This window comes from Eupeodes corollae, chromosome 1 (assembly GCF_945859685.1).
Source record: "Eupeodes corollae chromosome 1, idEupCoro1.1, whole genome shotgun sequence".
NCBI lineage: Eukaryota > Metazoa > Arthropoda > Insecta > Diptera > Syrphidae > Eupeodes > Eupeodes corollae.
The window spans coordinates 265,608,365-265,629,502 of record NC_079147.1 but is presented as its reverse complement, the minus strand read 5'-3'; the positions used below and the strand labels follow the sequence as shown (position 1 = coordinate 265,629,502).

At 35.2% G+C, this 21,138-nt stretch overlaps 1 protein-coding gene across 1 annotated transcript; it reads right to left on the bottom strand.

The window, feature by feature from the left end:
- Positions 1-7,475: 7,475 nt before the first annotated feature.
- LOC129950365 (uncharacterized) lies at positions 7,476-11,428 on the bottom strand. The gene is made up of 3 exons (XM_056062309.1): positions 11,179-11,428; positions 8,635-10,749; positions 7,476-8,500 (listed from the first exon to the last, which is right to left on the bottom strand). The coding sequence occupies exons 1-3, from the start codon at positions 11,426-11,428 to the stop codon at positions 7,476-7,478; spliced, it is 3,390 nt and encodes a 1,129-aa protein (XP_055918284.1).
- Positions 11,429-21,138: the final 9,710 nt, after the last annotated feature.

Genomic DNA, 21,138 nt, shown 5'->3' with positions numbered 1-21,138 from the left:
TCAGTTGTTCTAGTGTTGCCATAAATTTACCAATTTGTTTCCGTAACACCAGGTTTGGCTATTGGAGTTATTGTTTTGTTTATAAAATAATGGGCAGCTCGCGCGGCAGCGACTAAAGTTGATGAGAATTATTGCTTTCATATTAACAGAAATAAATATTTTTAAATTTTGGCACGGAAAACGGGAAAATATAGGATTTGGGATATGTTTATTTGGACTTTTTTCAAAGTATGGCTTATTTAGCTTAATATAAGAAGAAAACTATGAATTTTATTCTTGGCCAAAGAATTTTCAAGAAAGTTCTCTTTATTTTGACTCTTTACGAGTTATAATGGTTCAAAATGACCTGTGTTGTTCTTCTTATAAACAATAAAGTGGCGCAACACTCCGTTGAGAACTAGAGACTTGCTAATCTCAACCATTTTTATGTGCTTACTGCACATTGACTCCATTATAAAAAGAATTATATGGACACATTTTTTTAATAATATCGTGTTTGGGCCGTGTAGAAAGTTTTCAAACAGGTCTGTCATTAGGAATAAAAAAAAATTTAAACAAAACTACTGCCACCTTTCGGGTGGTATTCCAAAACAAAACAATCTTAGGCGTAGCTTATATTTTTTAATAAAACAATGTTTTAATAAAAAAAAGTTATTTAAAAATTCAAAAACTTAGGACTTCCTTGAAAGCCACGTTAAATTAAAAAATTTACAAAACAAAACCAAAGCAACCCTTATCGCTGTCAATTAAATATGTTTGAATAAGTAGGCTTTTCCCAAACGTTAGTTTCTAGTATATGTTCATTAAGGTTGACACGTGCTATATTTTTCTTCTTAGAAGTCGGTTTTACGGAGGGATTTGGTCTGTTCTGTGGATAAGCCGGAATAAACCAAAAGAATTCAAGAACTCGGGTTCGAATAATTGATGAAATCAGTAACAAATTAATTAAATTATTGAAAATAGCGTCAATACCCGCAGTGATAGACCAGCGTTAGATTTCGAATAAAAAAAAGAGGCTGGGATGCGACCCACAATGATAACTTCCCATCCCGTCTGTCCATTTGTCTTGCGTAAAAGTTTGTAGGTTTTCGTGTTGGGTCAAAAAAGTTGGCAATTAAAAATTTCAAAATTGCCAACAATATTCTTCATATCAAGAAAAAGTTTAGTTTGAAAATCTAGTTTTGTTAAATAGATTTTAAGTCGAAAACACATTTTTAGCAATTTTAGTAACATTTCCTAAATTTTAACAAATTGGGTGAATGAAATGATTTTTGAGAGATACCAAGAACCGAATATCAATGTTTACCAAACTTGCGTACTATTTTTTGTAGATTTTATTTTTTTTTATGAAAAAACGGACTGTTAGATTAAAAAACAAAAACTACTAAATATCAAAAACAATATTCTCTGTGAAATAAAATAAGGCCGAAGGCAATATTTTAATTTTTGAAAAGCTATTGGAGTCGAAAGTAAATTTTTACCAATTTTTAGTATTAGGTTTTTATATTTTGTAAGAAAAAATGTCTATTCAATTTTTCTCAAAATTTTACAGAATGTTGACAACAATATTTTCTAAAAAATAAAAGTAGTTTGAAGCTGATATCTCAAAGTTTTGAAAAGATATTTAAGTCGAAAATCAATTTTTGAAAAATTTTATTAATTTTTTGTTTAGGTTTTTTATTTTTTGTAAAAAAACTGTCAATTCGATTTTTCCCAAAATTTTTCCAAATCCTGAAAACAATATTTTTATAAGATAAAATAAGTTTGAAGCAATTGTCAAAAAATTTTGAAAAGATTTTTATTTATATAAAAAAAACTGTAGATTAGATTTTTCTCACAATTTTACCAGATGTTAAAAATTTTCGTTGTACAAAATTATTTTTGAGAAAAAATCATTTGTTGTTCGTAAAATGTTCGAGTTGAAATTTGTTTTTCTTCAGTTCTATCGATTTATAAAAAAACCGCACGCACAGACATCTTTTTAAAAATCATTTATTTTGACCTTGAATCGTCGAGAAATGTAAAAATTTTCAATTTGAAAAATCGGACCCATTACAATAACTTCCTATAGGAAGTTTATAAAAAATTATCATGATAAATACCATAATTTATTGAAACCCTAAAAATCCATAAAACACGTAAAGTCGTACAAGAATCGTATTTAAATTTTTAAAGAAAGCTCTCGGTGTCTAATTGATATCGGGATTTGCAATTGTAAGGATTTTAATTTAGTTAATGTGGAAAAACGATTCAAACACACAAGTGACCGAAGTTAATACTTTGTCAGAATAGCAAAATACGCCTTCAACTTTTAGGAGGTCGTCAACATTTGGAGTTCAATACGTTAAAATGCTACCACTTGCAGATCAAACTACAAATCTTACTTTGACATTAAGATTAGAATCGCAAATCCCAGTCTGTCTAAAAAATTTAGACACACAGAAAATTGGAAACTTTATAGCAGTTGCAAAAACTCTTGAGAGATTTGTGATTTTAAATAGGGCAGAAGAAGCAATTGTTTCGGGCAACTCTTCAAGATTTTGGAATGATTTCAAAGGATAATTTAACCAATTTTGTATATGTATAGCCAAAATAAGGCGGGCTTGTGAAAAAGAGAAGGTATCTCTATCTCTAGCAGTTTCGAATTTATTTCGAAGGAAGAAAAGATAAAACTCTCATTATGACAGATAAAAGAATTAGATTTATTGTTGAAGATCATTTGAGTTTAGTGAAAGAGTCTGGAACTGATTAATTAGGATATCTCTCCCTTCCAAGTGGAAAAGCTGAAACCGTAAGTACCAAATTTAAAGAGTTTTTTGATGAAAAAGGGATTGATTGGATCTAGAGCTAGGAAAACCGTTGCAGTGATTCATAATGCCAATTGAACTGACAGTGAGGCATTTACTGGGGCATCTTGATGGAACTAAAACCGAACCAAGTAGTTTTAAAGTTACTTTGGCAAACATGTTGAAAAGCTGTGCGAACTTGCCAGCAGCGCTATTTAAGGCAATCGAATGAAATCTACCAGATATATTAAACCATCAGGATATCAACACTGACCAACGGTATAAGCACTTGTTTAAAATTTGTCAAGCTATTCTTTCAGGGATTTGTAATGAAAGTTTGAATAAAAGAAATCCCCGTAATGTTTTTCACTCACGAGGACTAACAACTTTGAATCGAATTTTAAGGATATATCTTTCGATTTTGACTACATCAGAAATCTGCTATTGTTAGTCGATTTCATAACAAGAGTCTTTGCCCCAATGTGGATTGAAATACAAAATTCTATCCTAGTGTTATAATGGTGCTCGACACATTCAAAGACCATAATGTTGACGAGATACCTGTAAATTTAAATTTAATAGTTGATCCTGTAATTCAGAGAAGCAGCTTCTTTGAACACTCAGAAAATATTTTAATATCGAAAGAGATACAATACGAGTTTCAGCTCTTAAAAAGCACGAGAGCAGCAGAGTGGAGTTTCCCCAAAATTCGGTGCAGTCTTTCGTTTTACCAAAATTCAATTTTAACGGTCACTAGCTAGATGTCTCCATTTTTCGTGCTCCAAGTTGGGTGAGCCATCTGATTCGCGGTCTTCCTCTACTGCGCTGTCCTGTGGGTGTGGATTCTAATTTTTTGGGCCGTAACATTGCTTTACATGCGCTTTACGTGACACAGCCATCTTAGTCCCTGGACTTTTGCCCTTCTGGCTAAGTTAACGACGCTGCACAGCACACCTCTTCGATGCATACGGGGCCGTAGACCACACAAAGATCTTTTCTCTCGAAACCACCCAAGGTTATAAGAACAGTTGCGGAGTTGACATTTATGGCTGAATCACATACACGCTTCAGCTTCGGCTTCACCTGACGTTTACGAGTTCAGCCATAGGAATTCAATGCATTCTATCACAATGTAGCTTCGACCTCACGTTTTGTTTGACAATCGTAAGGAAAAGAATGTAATGTAACGTAATGTGACTCCAAACGGAAGCTCTAGTTCAATTTTCTGAACATTTGCTTTGTCTGACAGCTCATCAGAAGAAAAAAAATGTCAACAAAAAAAATATTTGCTCTTTGGAGGGATGAAATAATAGAAACGTCATTCAAAGCAACCTCGAAGCGGGCCTAACGTAACGGAGACGAAGCCGAAGCTGAAGCGTGTATGTGTTTCAGCCATTATCCACAACATGTTTGGTGGCAGTTCTTCGGAATATTTTGACTGCAGCGAGGGAGCGAAGATAGTCGCAGTTGAAAATCAACAAACACCATCTGGCTCTCAGTCGTCGCTACCGCCACCTGGGCATCATTTTGCGAACCTTTTTAGGTCGATTACGCACTAGGATAAAACTGTCGTCTGCCCAAAAATTATAAATTTACTTAATCTAACGATCTTAGCATATAATACAACAGGCCTTAAAAGCAAACTTTTGCAACCTGATTTTTTCAAATATATTTTTAAATTTGATGTTATTATATTATTAGAAACTTTTTAAGAACCGAAAGATGACTTTTTTAAATATTTCAAAGATTATAAAATAACTTCTATTTCAGCCGTACGAAGTAGTGTTCATATGAGGGGGAGTGGAGGTATTCTCTGTGCCATAAAATCCAATATTGCTCACTTTGCTCAATTTAAAATCATTGATAACAAACTTCTTATTCAGGTATCAAGTAATGATTTGAATTATTATATTATACCGGTTTACTTAAAACTTGAACTGGGAGAATGATTTTGATAATTTGTATAGTTTTATAACCAATTCTTCTTTGGAAAATACTTTGATTATTAGCGATCTTAATGCTCGGATTGGTATTTATCAGAATCATACATAGTAAAAACTCTAAGGAATTCTGGTCTAGCGTAAGTGAATTGAGTGGATTGCACCGAGGTTTGAAGATTGCTGTAGAAGCTCAGACTTTAGCAACACATTTTAAGAATCTATTGTAGGCTGACGAACATCTTCATACCTTCAGCTACGCAATGCAAGGCTTTAATGTGTCTGAATTGGACCTTTAGGAAAATTGGAGGTAATTTTTTTGGGAATGTAAAACAACAAAGCTGCAGGTATTGATGGTATTCCAGTTGAATTTCTCAAAAACAGCAATGACCAGCTCAAAACGTATATCGTAAATTTTTTAAATTTCTGTACAACAATGCTTACGTGCCTACGACTTTTCAAAAGCCCTCATATTCCCGATATTACAAAAAAAGTGATGCGATGCAGCCCGCAAAACAATAGAGGAATCTCAATACTCAAAGAAAGCTGTTTGCGGGAATTCAAACAGTTTAAGTATATTTCAAGCGGGATTTCGTTCTGGACTTTCCACAATGGATCACATTTTGGCCTTAACCTGCATTGCTAGAAAATATACTGAGAAAAATAAGAGACTATTATGTATGTTTTGTTGATTTTAAAGTCGCATTTGATACCGTGAACAGACAGTTTCTGATTTATATGCTGGAGAGGCTTGGAGTGCCCCGGAAGTTTCTGATGCTTTATAACAATTTCTTGTCTTCATCTAGTGCAGCAGTTTGGGATGGTTCCAATTTGTCAGAGTGTTTTGAGACGTCAAGAGGTGTCCCTCAGGGATGTATTCTAGGCCCCCTTTTATTCACGCTTTTTTTCGATGATATCTCCGAAATGCTTCCTGGAGGCGTTATGTTCGCTGTAACGCTCATCAAAAGTCTTCGTTACGCTGATGACCTGGTATTAATAGCTGACAAGCCCTTTACTCTTTAACTCCAAATTAATCGTCTAAATGAATACTGTAAAACTTGGTATTTAAACATCAATATCCAAAAAACCAAAGTTATGATTTTTGAGAGTCGACATAGAAGGGTGAGGCTACCTGAGGAAACGTGGCGGCTCAATAATTAAGAGATTGACATAGTACGTGAATTCAAGTACCTTGTAGTTTTATTTACATCGAACTTAAACTTTTGCAAGCATATAAAGGATAAAAGCACTGAACCTAAGCTGGAGTTAGATATCTTGTGGAAAAGGTTCTTTGCTAACCAAAACATTGACCATTCAACAAAATACCAAGTGGTAAGTGCTACAGTGAACACTTGCATGTGCTATGGGGTGCAAGACTTTGGTGTTACGCTCTTCGAAGAATTTGAAGCAGTTCAAATATTTTTCTTCAAACGAATATTTCAAACTTTTGAAAGATAGTGCATCTAGTGTTGACTTGTCATCTCTGGACTATTCTTTTAAGTACGATGTTAAAAAACCGCATGACGGATTTTTTTCAGGATCTGCCGTAATGTCAATATTTGATTGACTGTGGACTATCCTCGTCTAAAACAACACTGATAAGGACCTATCAGGTTATTGACGATGTGCTTTACGGCAGAGAAGATTTTGTAGGCGATGATAAGTTCATCATTCCTTTGAACCTCTCAACATCGTCGACCGACTGAGAAGTCGATGTTCCTCTCGCCTCATCTACTCATAGAGCTCATGAGCTGCTCTCGTCCTTTTATGCAGCGCCACTTTGCGTGGCTGTTGTTTGGCTGCATTTGCCTGCCGACATTCCTCATCAAACCAGGAGTTTCTTGTTGATGGTGGCTTCTCTGATTAGATCTTGGCAATGTTGCCACTAGTTTTCAATACATTACATTGGTGGTTCTGGAAACCCGAAGTGCTGCCTTGGGTACAACGGGTAGTGGTCCGAGTCGATGTTAGCTCCTCGGAAAGTTCGGACATATATGATGCTGGAAGCGCGTCAGGCGGCGATCGCAATATGGTCAATCTGGTTTACTGTAGATTGATCTGAAGAACTTCAAGTTCCTTTGTGGATGTTGAGGTGAGGAAAACACGCACTGGCTACCATGATGTGTCGCCCTACAGCAAAATCTATGAGCCTGAATCCGTTGTCGGAAGTTTTGTCGTTCAGACTGTTTTTCCCGATTATTCCACAAAAGATGTCTTCCCTTCCTAGGGCATTAAAATCGCCCAGGACATTGAAATAATTGATTGAAACTCTTATTCTTCGTTACATAAAGAGTTATACTTGCCACACTCAAGCCACAGAACGGTGATTGTACTTGAAGCTTTGGCTGTTGTTCGTACCCCAATGAGACCTGATGGATTTATAAAAACAAGAATTGAATCTCGAAAAAGAATGTTTATTTTTAATTTTAAAAAAGATTTCAAAATTTTGTAATATTTTGTTTAACTTATAATTTGTATTCTATGTATGTAGGAACCAAATTACTTTTGTTTAAAAGAATAAAAGAAAGAATGTTCTTTATCTTAAAAAAATGTAAAGAAATTTTAATTCACAAGAATATTAATTAAATAAAACAAAGGTATTTAGGATGAACAGCTTAATTGAGGTCTTTACGGCTTGACGGCTTTGTTAATACTCCCCGAGTTGTTCAGTTGTTATCGCCAAACAGGTTTAGTATCATAAGCATAAGAAGAGAGTAGTGACGTCATACTAGGGACAGTGATGCCACTCAGCCTACATCCGGCCATCCTGCATTTCATCCGCCTCGGATGAATGGTCACTCTCAACATCGAGTCTGCTGTCAATTCGCCAAGGTTTCATGTAGTCGCAACTGATGGTAGTGTTGTTGGGGCCTTCATGATCTGCGACTTTCTTTACTGTATAACGTCCACCTCTGCCTTTAGAGACCACTGAATATGGACCTAGAAAATCAGAAAAGAGTTTGTTACCCGCCCCAAATTGTGTTCTTTTAATAGCTACAATATCCCCTATATTATATTCAACCGCTTCCTTTCTTTTGCGATTAAATGTTTTTCTATTCTCGGCTTGTACCTTCTCAATTTGCTGTCGAACTTCAAAGCGTATTTCTTCTCTGTCATCATCATGCTGCTTAAGTAACTGCAGCCTCACCATCTCTAAGACTTCAACATCAGCCTTCTTCCTCATTGGAACACCGAACAGCACTTCGAATGGTGTGCGTTGAATCGACCGTTGCAGCGTACTGTTGATAGCAATTTGTACTCGCGACACAAACTTGTACCATTTCTCTGGTGAATCAGCTGATAACCTCCTGAGAACTTCAATCACTACGCGGTTCGAGCGTTCAGCTTGCCCATTTCCCCTCGGCACGCCTGTGGTCACAGCAATATGTTCTATATTTTCATCAATGCAAAAATCTTGAAAACTTTTGGAACAAAACGCGCTCCCTTTATCGGTTATGAAGCGCTTTGGGTTTCCAAAATGTTGCTGCAGCTCTCTAATTTTCCGCAAAGTTTCCTCTGCTGACACCGTCTTTGTCGGGAAAATCCACATAAATTTCGAAAATCCATCAGTTATGGTCAGGATATATTTATACTGCTTTGTTGTTAGGTCCATCGGTCCGATGTGGTCGAGATGAAACGTATCGAATGGTTTGTCCCCTTTGTCCAGCTGATTAAGAAAGCCTTCCTGCTTGCCCGCTTTCCTATTTGCCAGTATACACTTGACACAATTATTGATGCGTCTTTGAACTTTTTCCTTCAACTGAGAAATGTAGAACTCTTGCGAAATTAGGTGCATTGTTTTCTTAAGCCCAAAGTGTCCTCATCGTGCTTCATGCTGATGATTTCCGTCTCCATATTACGGGGAACTACTAAGAGTGAAAGACCATCAATTTCTTTAAAAAGTAACTCACCTCGCATTCCAAAATCGTCATACTTCTTTACCTTAAGCACTTCTTTTATTGCCTGTATGAAGCTGTCCGCGTTCTGTGCTCTTTGTATGCGAACCAAAAGCTCCTGCTGTACAGCAAAAACAGCTGGTGAACGGCTCAGCGAATCCACATGGGCCATCCTAGATCCAGCACGGTGTTCAACTTCATAGTCGTAATCTTGCATGTATAAAACCCATCTTTTCACAGCGTTTGGGAGTTCCTTTTTATTCACAGTTTGACGAAACGCAATACAGTCAGTTAAAACTTTGAACTTGGTACCTAACAGGTATATTCTAAATTTTTCTAGTTCCTTGTAGACGGCGTAAGTCTCTAGCACAAAACTATGCCACTTCTGCTCCGATAAGCTGTTCTTCCTGCTGTAGTAAAAAACAGGATGCAGCTGGTTGTCTTCACTACGTTGCAGAAGAATCGCTCCTATGCCTTCCTGACTGGCATCTGTATGTACTTCGCTGTACACACCTTGACGAAAGATGGTAAGTACCGGCTTACTGGTCAAAGCTTGCTTCAATGTTGCCATCGCTTGTCGTTGGGGAGCTGCAAAAACAAATTTGGTATTTTTCTTAGTTAGATCAGTTAAGGGTTTCGCCAAAATCGAATAGGAATTAATAAACCGCCTAAAAAAGCCTGTCAGCCCCAGAAACTCTTGCACCTTTTTTAGATTTGTCGGCTCTGGAAATTTAGATACGGCATAGATTTTTTCTTGAGATGGGCTTACCGTACCATTTTGCACAACGTGTCCAAGGAAAGTAACTTTCCGCTGAAGGAACTTACATTTGGCCCAGTTAAAAACTAACCCATTTTCTGCAGCAACCTCACAACTTTTCCCAGATATTATGAGATCATCTATGAATGTTCGTAATATTTTCTGCTTTACTAGATTGCGAAAAACAACTGTGATAAACCTCACAAAAACAGCGGGACCATTTTTCAGACCGAAAGGAACAAAATTGAATTCCCATTCACCGTCTTCAGTTGCAAAAGCAGTGAATTTTTTGCTGCCTTCTTCCATGGGAACATGAAAAAACCCGTTCTTTAGGTCCAGCGTTATAAAAATCACGTCGTCTTCCAAATTATCCAAAACGATCTCAATAAGTGGTATTGGAAATCCATCTCTTATTGTCCTAGCGTTGATTCCCCTGTAGTCGATACATACTCTGAAAGCACCACCCTTCTTTTTAACTACAACGACTCGGCTGGTAAAAGGTGAACATGATGGTCGAATTATTCCTGATTTACTCCACTCATCAACCTGCTTCTTAACAACTTCAGCTTCATTGATTGGAAGACGTCGTGGAGTTGAATAGATAGGAGTCTCATCACTCAACGCAATCGTCATCGTAATCGGACAATGACTTACAGCTTTCGGCGTGTAACTCGAAATGAGCTCCTTGACTCGAGGCTCATATTGAATTGGGACTTCAATATCGTTTTTCTCATCTAAATCGATGTTCATGATGAAATTCCCGTCTTCTTTACCATAAAATGTCGTCTCTCCATCAACCATGACCACCTTAGCTTGTGCCATAACAACACGCCCGATTATTGCATCGACGCGAATGAAGTTGTCTGGAACTACGTGCATAATACCCATCAGCTTAACATTGTCGATCATCATATTAGCTTCAAAACTACCCAGAGTACTATGCTTTCCTGAACCTAGACCAACTAAATTTACCTTCTCTTTACCTAGATCAGTATCAGCCAGCTTTACAAAACTATCTTTTCGAATTAAAGTAATTTCAGCACCAGAATCTATTAATGCTTTAAAAGGAATCCCGTTCACATAGATTTGTTTCAAATTAATTACGGAAAATGCATTAGTCTCTTTAGGTTTCACCGACGGACAGTTATTCGACATGTGGCCTGTCCCGCTACATCGAAAGCACTTAGTTGGAGAACGGCATTCTTTCCTCTGATGTTCAGAAGAACCGCAATTGAAGCAATGCAGAGAACCAGCACCTCGTGACATTTTACCGTAACCTTGCCCGCTATTTTTTGATGACGCTCCCGAACCGTTAACACCACCGCTACTACTCCCTACACTTCTACCACCACCAAAACTCGTTCCAACTTTGGCTTTAAATTTCAGAAAGAGTTCATATTTTTCGAAAAGTTCTAAAAAATTTCTGGCACCTTATAATATAAGTTTATGATCTTCACGTGCACCGATACCATTAATTATGTACGTAATCAACGAAATGTCATCTACGTCAGCTAACTGCCCGATTTCTTTCATTTTATAGACATACTCGCGAAAACTTTCGTCTTTTCCCATTTTTCGATTTTGAAGGCGCATATAAATGTCCGCTTTGCAAAAAGTTTTTTCAAATTCCGCACATAAAATTGTTCTAAATTCATTAAAGGACCTACAAGTGCACGTTTTCATAAAGCACTGCGCCGAACCTGTTAACTGTTTTCTCGCGAAAATTAACTTTTCTAGCTCTGACCATTTTAACAGCACTGCGACATCTTCAAACTCTGCAAACCATGACCTAATTGACAAACTATCGTCACCACTAAATTTCGAGATTAAGCCTTCCACATCTCTAACAGAAAAGCGAAAAGAATCACCATCAGCACCACGTGGAATATTCATAAGGCTCTGCTGACCACTATTTGATTGCTGGCCTTTTTTGCTAGCAAAATCTGTGTCCGATTCCTTAAGTCGATCAAATAAGACAGCTTTAACACCATTTGTGTCCAGCCCTCGTTTGAGCAACTCAGCTTTTAACTGCTCCACAGTCCATAAATCCATTAAAAAAAATATATATAAAAAAAAACTTAAAGCAAATAAATTTTATAGAATTTAAAATTTAATTTATAATGAATTTTATGTTGACTTTTAGGTTGAGCCCCCAAAGATGTAGGAACCAAATTACTTTTGTTTAAAAGAATAAAAGAAAGAATTTTCTTTATCTTAAAAAAATGTAAAGAAATTTTAATTCACAAGAATATTAATTAAATAAAACAAAGGTATTTAGGATGAACAGCTTAATTGAGGTCTTTACGGCTTGACGGCTTTGTTAATACTCCCCGAGTTGTTCAGTTGTTATCGCCAAACAGGTTAAGTATCATAAGCATAAGAAGAGAGTAGTGACGTCATACTAGGGACAGTGATGCCACTCAGCCTACATGTATTTTCTTAAGTTCATGAGACTTTTCAACAATAATTGCCTAATGCCCGAAAACTGGATATCGAAAAATTTGGTTTGCATTGATTAATAACTTTATGGCGTTCATTGGACCTCTGAAATTCAAAATTATCTTTATACTTCATTGGCATTTTTCTGCAAAGTTCAAGTGTCCTACTAGGTTCAATACCACAGTTTTAAGCAATAACAAAAGGTCTTTAAAGGTTACCAAGAAATGAGGCTTATGTTCTAAATAATTATGTATGGTAATTCTTGGCGAATCCATATTGTTGACTTACAAAGTGTTGATTTCCTGTGACTCTGAGCATTAAAATCTGTTCTTAAATATTTGAAATAGTTAATTTTATCAACGTCTTGTTATTTCTCCTTAATGAACCTTCGACTTTTTCAAAATTGATTAACATCAAAAAATTGCACAATCAGAGAGTCTACGATCATAAAAAAGCAAGAGGATCTTATAATTTATTTAATCTTCATTAAATCCTGATGGTTATAATCTGAGACTATATATGAATACATCAACCTTGAAGAACTTGTGTGTAATTTATGAAAAATAACAACAACAAAAAGACATCATCCATACCGTATCCTCCTCGAAGTGCAATTATCACTTAAAATAATCAGTTTGCTGTTAACCTAGCCAATTTACGATTATATCCATCGACTAGAACCAATATCGACTCTAATGAGCATTATTATACTCTCAAGCTCGTACCATTCTAGACCGCCTTCATCACAGCACTCTCCTCACGCCCGCAACAGCTCTTCACTTTACTATAACACAATATTCCACGACGAAATTATACTGATGCTGATGCTGCATAATATAGCGACCATACATATATATAATTTTATATCGTCATGGTATTTTCAGTGTCGTTATCGTTGTTACTTTACAGTGGTAGTTTATACGGCTCCGGTTCTCTATGGTAATCTGGTTAGGTTCCGTTCACATGATTTCCAAGTTTCGATTCCCTATATGTTTCATGTTGGTTGAAAAAAATGTTTAAAAAAAAATTATTGCGCTCGCCACGTGAGTTAAAACCTTTTGACTTTGCATTTATTGCTCACATTAAAGCTTAAAGGTCCATTTTGCCATACATCTCTGCTTCGAGTGCATATATATACCTACGTCAAGTCGTATATATACTATAAGTCGCTAGTCGCTCACAGATGACCTGCGATATAAATTTTTACGAGAGCATTAAACAAAGCTGACATTCCTGCCAATCTGGCAATAGATGCAACTAGCGATTGTTATTCTCAGCCATTGCCATCCCCATCATCATCATCAACATCTTGAGAGACCTCTTTAGAATCCACCTTTTATTCACATGCCACCATTTGAGTGCAAGTGTCCATCAAAGCGTCTAAATCCGATTTTGCGATCAAGTGTGGCATTGTCTACTTTTATATACCTACCTATCTACCTACTGCCAGAGGCACAATCGGCTTTATAGGTGCATCCACCTAATCTCACGACCAAACCAGGCTGTTTAGGAACAACAAAAATAGCCCGCTGTTTTGTCCCGCCATATAGAAAATAGATATTACACATATCTAAGTCTGGCTTTAAGTTAGCTTTTAGAGGTTTTGTACGAATATATGTATGCTCTTGAAGTGGAGATTGTATTTTGTTGATTTCGCCCTGATTTATGCCACAGATGTAAGCTAAATGTAGACTTAACTATGTTCCTAAACACTTTAATGAGCTCTGATGTGATGCTGGAACCGGATCGTTGAACACTACCGACCTCTGGTGTTGTAATTTATAATTGGAAGTCATGAAGACTGTCGCTAAAGTTGGAATGTTTTTTTATGTTGACAATAACAAAAGTCTATATTCTGAGCACAACATGAGTCAAACAAAACTTGTGAATATGAAGTTGGAGACTGTAGGCTAAAGACTAATACCAAAGAGTATTAATTTTGATAAAGTTTCAAATCAATCAAAAACATTAAGTGAAACTTTTGAAAATGTTGATATTCTAAACCTAGAACCCTCATAGGTTTCGACTTTATTAAGTTTGCAACGTTCTAAGTCTTGATGCAGAGTATCCTAGAATGACTAATTGTTTCTTATGAATGATTTTTCTAACTGAGACGAAGCATGAAACATCTTAGCGATCAATGAGTACCTTAAAGAAACTGTTAAAAGTACTGCTTATTAAAGAAAGTTACAAAGTTTTAAAAAATACAGCTCATTTCAAATTGTGATAAAATAAAAAATATTTTGTATCTATCGAAGTAATAACTTCTTAACGGAGGTTCATAATTTTAAAAATTAAATTTTTAAGCATAAATATTCCACATAGGCAATTGATGTTGTCAAAAGAATTGAATTTCATTGTATCATTTAACTTCTTTAAGGTTTCGATAAAGCTTCCATAATTGCGTTTTTGAGAAACTTGAGTGAAGATCATTTTCAAAGTATTTTCTTTCATGTTTGTTATGAGCCTTTTAAGCTTACTCAAGAATTTTCTTATATTAGACAAAGTTTTAATTGTTGGTTTTTTGTTGAAATAAGCTTCAAATAAATTAATTAATTAATTAATTAATTCCAAGGATCCCGAAAATATGTTAGGGTTTCTCTAACAAGAACTTTATAAGGTTTTTACAGTTTCAATCTTAACTTACAACAATGTCTTGGATTACACCACAATTTTTCTAAATGATGAAATAGTATTGTGGAAAAATGTCAATGTGTCGAGAAGTGTCAAAACTGATTAAATGCACCTCTCCATTTTCTTATCGATATTTACACTCGTAGCCATTTAAAGGTGTTACCACCATCAAGGCTTCGCTTCCATCCAACTTTTATATATCATCTCAATTACAACAAGACCGTTCTTTAGGGAAAACCACTTCAAGTCAAATTCAAAAGCCAAACAGAACAACAAAAAAAAAGAAGGAAAAAATAGAAAAACACATAAGCTCATGTGACAACTTACTAAACAACTAAGGCGGCTGCCATACGATAGCGATCCATACTTATCACCAAATAAGGACGTTTTCATAAAAAGCTATGTATATATGCTTCTCTATAGAGCATATAGCGTCAGCCACTGAGCTATGTCGGTCTTGAGCGACAAAAAACAAAATCGATCGCATTAAAGCGCTCATTTCCATCTACGTTAAGTTATGTCCAACACTTATTGATTAACATATAGGGGGAGACAGAGTGCGGCGACCGAACTTAACTTTATACTGAACTAAACCGAACCGACAGCATCTCTGGTACAAGTCCAATAGAATATATTGCATAACCCCTTGCCATAAAGCAACAGCCACATTTACCCCAAGTACGGGAATCCTCGCTTTTAGAGCCTCAAGCTCTGGTGCTGGGTAAAGTGATAGTATCACTTCATTATTCCGTTCACACTTCGTCGCCAACTAATTAACTGCAGATGATCACAATCTTTAAACACTCACTAGCCATATGTATATAATATATCGACACTCTTGCAGGTCTGGTCTGGTCCAGTCTGGTGTATCTGGCCTGGTCTCGTCGAATCTGTTCACAAGGCGCTCGAAGCTTCAAACTGCAAACTGCAAACCGCGCACCAGCCAATATCCATTATACCATTCGTGGATCAGTATGACCACTTTATGGGCAACAAAGTTACTTTCATGGTGCTAATTTTTCTGCCTTATACGACCCATGGTATTTACGTTTTTGACGCGGTTCTCTCTTAAAGCAAAAGCCAACCGTCTCATTGGCAAAGATTCGAAAAGCATCATTAATATCGGTAATTGGTCGGTCCGAAGCTCCACTAGGCCAGATCATCCACGGACACCATAGACACCCAGACCATCTAAGGTGCAGCTAATATAATATTGAGTCTTGAGTGAAGCAAAATAGAGGGTGCGCAGAGTATTGTCTGTCGTCAATCTCAAACATCAGAGATGATCTAATATACTTTCGAAGGCAATAAATAACAATGATTTATATCAACTTTCTGCACGCATGTTGCACTGAAATTATTATTATGATGACAGGATTGATTCTATTTTTGAAATGGCAAACAAACTTGGTGGGATCATAGTCTGGGAAAATAGTGTTTCTGTAGCTTTACCTTAGTTTTCCAATTAAAAAAAGTTCCTGAAAGTTGAATTCAAAATATGCACATCAAAGTTCTTCGGAGAAGTATTTAGAGTTTTACATCAAAAATATTTGCAAAAATAATTATTTAAGTTCAAAATTTATTTTGTTTTTTATAAAAACTAACATAGAAAACATTGTGAATACATTTTTCTGCAAGTTTCTTCTTTTTTTCAAATCAAAAATGTGCTGGTATAGTTGTGGTATTTTGCAACAATACCTCAAATACTATCATTTTCAGAAAAATACGAATTGTGGGAATAATAATGTGTTTAAAATGAGATTGTATCAATAATATTTAGTTAATGTATCTACACTATTAATTGTTTTTTTTTGTTTTTTTTTTTTTTAATAAAAAAAAGTTAAATGAATTCAAGAACAAGTTTAGTTTATTAAAGTAATCAACTTTTCTCAAGTACCTGCATTACGGTGGAAAACATTTATATTCTGGCATCAATCATCTGAATTTGGCACAAAAAAAGAAGGTGTATGCATTTTTTGTTAATCTGAAAACTGCATTTGATAAAATCTCAAGAAAATTGATTATCTACAAACTACACACGATAACAGTTAAGACGAAATTTGTAAACTTGATAGAAGCCATATACTCCAACACACAATCAGCTGTTTGGACGGCATAAGAGCTCTCTGAATACTTTGAGAAATATAGCTCATCAATATCACTTGGAGTGCTTAGGCAAGATGTGATTTAATTAAGCTTAAATGGAAACAGATTTGGCCAGAACAAATCATCTGTACTGTGTGCATCTTAAGGGGGAGAAAAACATCCAGCAATTTTTGGGCAGATTTTCGGCTTTGAAGGAATTTAGGGTGGACTTCCTTGGGAAAGTTTGGTTAACAGAAGCGGAAATAATCCAGGTGTACAATAGAGAAAACAGCACAAGTTTTGAAGGACTAGCGTATTTTATTATACTGTAGCCTTACAATACCAAAGTACACCTTTTACTTAAAATTGTCACCAAATTTTGATTTAAAACTAATAATTGTTATAATATGTACGTAAATTATACTACCCGACAGACGAAGTTTGTCAATGTCGTAAGTTTTGCATTCTTAACTTCAAAAGAAACTTAATTTGAAAATGTTAACTTCTAGATATTAAGTTGGAAATAAAAAAACATTTTACTACTACTACTACAACTAACTATAAGATAAATTTAATTGGAAGCCATAGTCTTAAATTTTGAAAAGATATTTACAAGAGTCGAAAATCAATTTTTACCAACTTTCAATATTTTTAGTAGGGTTTTTATTTTTTTATGAAAAAACTGCCAATTTGATTTTTCCCAAAATTTCAACTGATGTCAAAAACGTTATTATTCGTTGCATAAAATTATTTTAGAGGTTAAATCATTTTTTGTTCGTAAAATTTTTTAGCTGAAAAATATTTTTTTTCTTCAGTTTTTATCATTTATAAAAAAACAGTTCATTGGAATTTTTTTCCAAAAATACATTTTTTGGTATTACGTTAAAATATAATATAACATAAAATTTAATTCAAGTCTCTGTCGTAATTAGTTCGTGAGATATTTAAAGTAAACCAAAATAGTCAGCTTTTTTTAAATTGCTATGTAAAAACAACCACCCCCTAAATTTTTTTGAGAGTCCTTTCTGAATCTTCCTGCATTATTATCTGTATAACAAAATTTAGCTATGGACGACGAAAAAACATCGCGATCGTACGAACGTACGAACATACGAACGTACGTACACACGCACGCACAGACATCTCTCTTAAAATATTGAAATTTTTTGAATTTGACAAATCCGACCCTTTACAATAACTTCCTCTTGGAATTAATTTACATTTCTATAGGGGGAACCCTTCTGGAGCAATGCAAACATATTTTTTTGTAAATTAATACAAAAAAAGTTTTAGCAAAAATTTTAACAAAATCTATTGGTTTGCTTTCGAGAAAATTCGAATTTTCGATTTTTAACCAAAACATTTGCATAGAGACTACTGTTATTTTTGGTCTAACGAAAAGTGAAAAAATAGGCTCAAAACCTTGATTTCACCTTAATTTCCATAGACAGACGGACGGAATCAGTTGACCCTCTTTTTTCGACTTGGCAAAACTAGCCATACATATATGTAGGCGAAACTTAATAATTTATGGGAATAAGAGAATAACAATTTAGAATGAATTCTATTTTGCAAAACGTGTTTAGACATGCATTAATTTTCATTGAATGGAAAGTTAAAAGTTTAAGTGCATTTTTCAAACTACTATACTCATTTTTTTAACTTCTGACTCAACGTTTGTTCCGGTTTTAAAAAACACAATTGTTAAAAAACGAAACTTTTAAAAACACACTTTGTAAGAATGCATCATTTTGTGATGAGAAAATTAGAGACACAGTATTTGACACTCAGTTTTCTAAGTTTACTGTGTTTTGAAATACAGATCGACCGACAGACAGAATTATGAACAAACAGTATCATACAGAATTTGTATAAAATAGAATTTTCCAAAACAATTTTTTGACCCTCAAATACCTTCGGAGCAAATGACGCTATTTGATATAATAAATTAATAAAATTTAAAAAACATTTTTGATCTCAAATTTTCAACAAAATATGACACTTTCTTTGAAATAATTCTATATTACCAAGAATATTTCATTTATTAAAAGACAATATGAAATAATAACACAAAATATAAATGAAGGATTTGGAAGATTTTGTACAAAAAGTAAAACGTATCTACACAAAGAAGCTTCTCTTAAATATGATCAAGCATATTTATTTGATTTTTTTTAAGAACAGATTAAGATATTATTATTTTACAAAAAAAAAATACCGAAAATACGTATTTTTAAATAAGTCTAGATTAGGTTAAAGTGGCTTTCCCTGATGGAGTAGGATACTTTTGGGCCAGTTTTATGGTCCATAGAGATACCACATGAATCTTGAGGCTTTCTTCTAAGCTCAATGAAACCACTATGACTCCCTTCCCAATAAAGAAACACTGGTTATTTGAATATGATCGGGATTATAATAGCGTATAGACTAGTTTTCCTATACATTTCTTGCGTTTTTGAGCTAGAGCAGTGCATGTACAGAATTTGTGAAGAACTGTTTCCTCATCTTTACAGCTTCTGCAAAAGTATTTTGAGAATGCACCTAGCCGCATGGCGTGTTTTCCAATTACACAGTGTCCCGTTAGAAAAAAAAGGAAAAACTTTGAGAAGTGAAAGAAGTGTTGTTTGAGAAGGAAAAAAAAAAAATGATTGGAAAAACAGCTGGGAGAGGGAAGTTGGCAGGACATCCAGAAAAGCTAAATATCTGATTTTTGTTTGAAAAATAGAATTCTTTTGTTTGTAGTTGTCATCACTATTGAGAATTGTGTAATAATCGTTGGGCTTTCGTTTCGAAAAAGAAAAAAAAAGGTAATTCCGAGAAAGCGGAACTCGCGACCCGTAATTAGAAGTTTTCTTTGTCCAATAAGAACAAAAAGGTGAACGGTCCGTCTTCGGTGCCATACACCAACTCTTTGTCCTTAAAAATTCTTAAAAGATCTTGGGTTTTAATCCTACTTTTAAGGTTTCCCAAGCAAAATGGAAAACAATTAAAAATATTTATATATATTTAAAACATTTTTTTTAATTTGTTCACAAATTGGTCTGGTCGGTCCTGCTCCAAATAAAGGGTGATTTTTTTGAGGTTAGGATTTTCATGCATTAGTATTTGACAGATCACGCGGGATTTCAGACATGGTGTCAAAGAGAAAGATGCTCAGTATGCTTTGACATTTCATCATGAATAGACTTACTAACGAGCAACGCTTGCAAATCATTGAATTTTATTACCAAAATCAGTGTTCGGTTCGAAATGTGTTTCGCGCTTTACGTCCGATTTATGGTCTACATAATCGACCAAGTGAGTAAACAATTAATGCGATTGTGACCAAGTTTCGCACTCAGTTTACTTTATTGGACATTAAACCAACCACACGAATGCGTACAGTGCGTACAGAAGAGAATATTGCGTCTGTTTCTGAGAGTGTTGCTGAAGACCGTGAAATGTCGATTCGTCGCCGTTCGCAGCAATTGGATTTGTGTTATTCGACCACATGGAAGATTTTACCCAAAGATCTTGGTGTAAAACCGTATAAAATACAGCTCGTGCAAGAACTGAAGCCGAACGATCTGCCACAACGTCGAATTTTCAGTGAATGGGCCCTAGAAAAGTTGGCAGAAAATCCGATTTTTTATCGACAAATTTTGTTCAGTGATGAGGCTCATTTCTGGTTGAATGGCTACGTAAATAAGCAAAATTGCCGCATTTGGAGTGAAGAGCAACCAGAAGCCGTTCAAGAACTGCCCATGCATCCCGAAAAATGCACTGTTTGGTGTGGTTTGTACGCTGGTGGAATCATTGGACCGTATTTTTTCAAAGATGCTGTTGGACGCAACGTTACGGTGAATGGCGATCGCTATCGTTCAATGCTAACAAACTTTTTGTTGCCAAAAATTGAAGAACTGAACTTGGTTGACATGTGGTTTCAACAAGATGGCGCTACATGCCACACAGCTCGCGATTCTATGGCCATTTTGAAGGAAAACTTCGAAGAACAATTCATCTCAAGGAATGGACCGGTAAGTTGGCCACCAAGATCATGCGATTTGACGCCTTTAGACAATTTTTTGTGAGGCAACGTCAAGTCTAAAGTCTACACAAATAAGCCAGCAACTATTCCAGCTTTGGAAGACAACATTTCCGAAGAAATTCGGGCTATTCCGGCCGAAATGCTCGAAAAAGTTACCCAAAATTGGACTTTCCGAATGGACCACCTAAGACGCAGCCGCGGTCAATATTTAAATGAAATTATCTTCAAAAAGTAAATGTCATGGACCAATCTAACGTTTCAAATAAAGAATCGATGAGATTTTGCAAATTTTATGCGTTTTTTTTTTTTAAAGTTCTCAAGCTCTTAAAAAATCACCGTTTAGTTTGTTATTTCCTTTTACAAACACAATTACTGGCGCCCATCTTGTTCCTTTTAAATTTGATTATATACATATTTCAAGAACACCCCATTCGCAATCCACTATCAAATTAATTTGATAATTTTGATTAATAAAACTTACCTTGTTCCCAATTAATTTAACCCACCCCAAAACTGAGCTATTGGGCGACAGCACTGCTTTTGCTGTCTATGAGGAAATTGACGAACAAACCTATTC

Excerpts from the sequence above, each read along its gene's own strand:
- LOC129950365 (XM_056062309.1), bottom strand. The coding sequence starts at position 11,428 with ATGGATTTATGGACTGTGGAGCAGTTAAAAGCTGAGTTGCTCAAACGA. Across the intron at positions 10,750-11,178 it reads GAAATTTAGTGGTGACGATA|CCAAAGTTGGAACGAGTTTT; the intron begins GTTTGTCAATTA and ends TGAAATTTAAAG. Across the intron at positions 8,501-8,634 it reads TGACGATTTTGGAATGCGAG|AGTTCTACATTTCTCAGTTG; the intron begins GTGAGTTACTTT and ends TAATTTCGCAAG.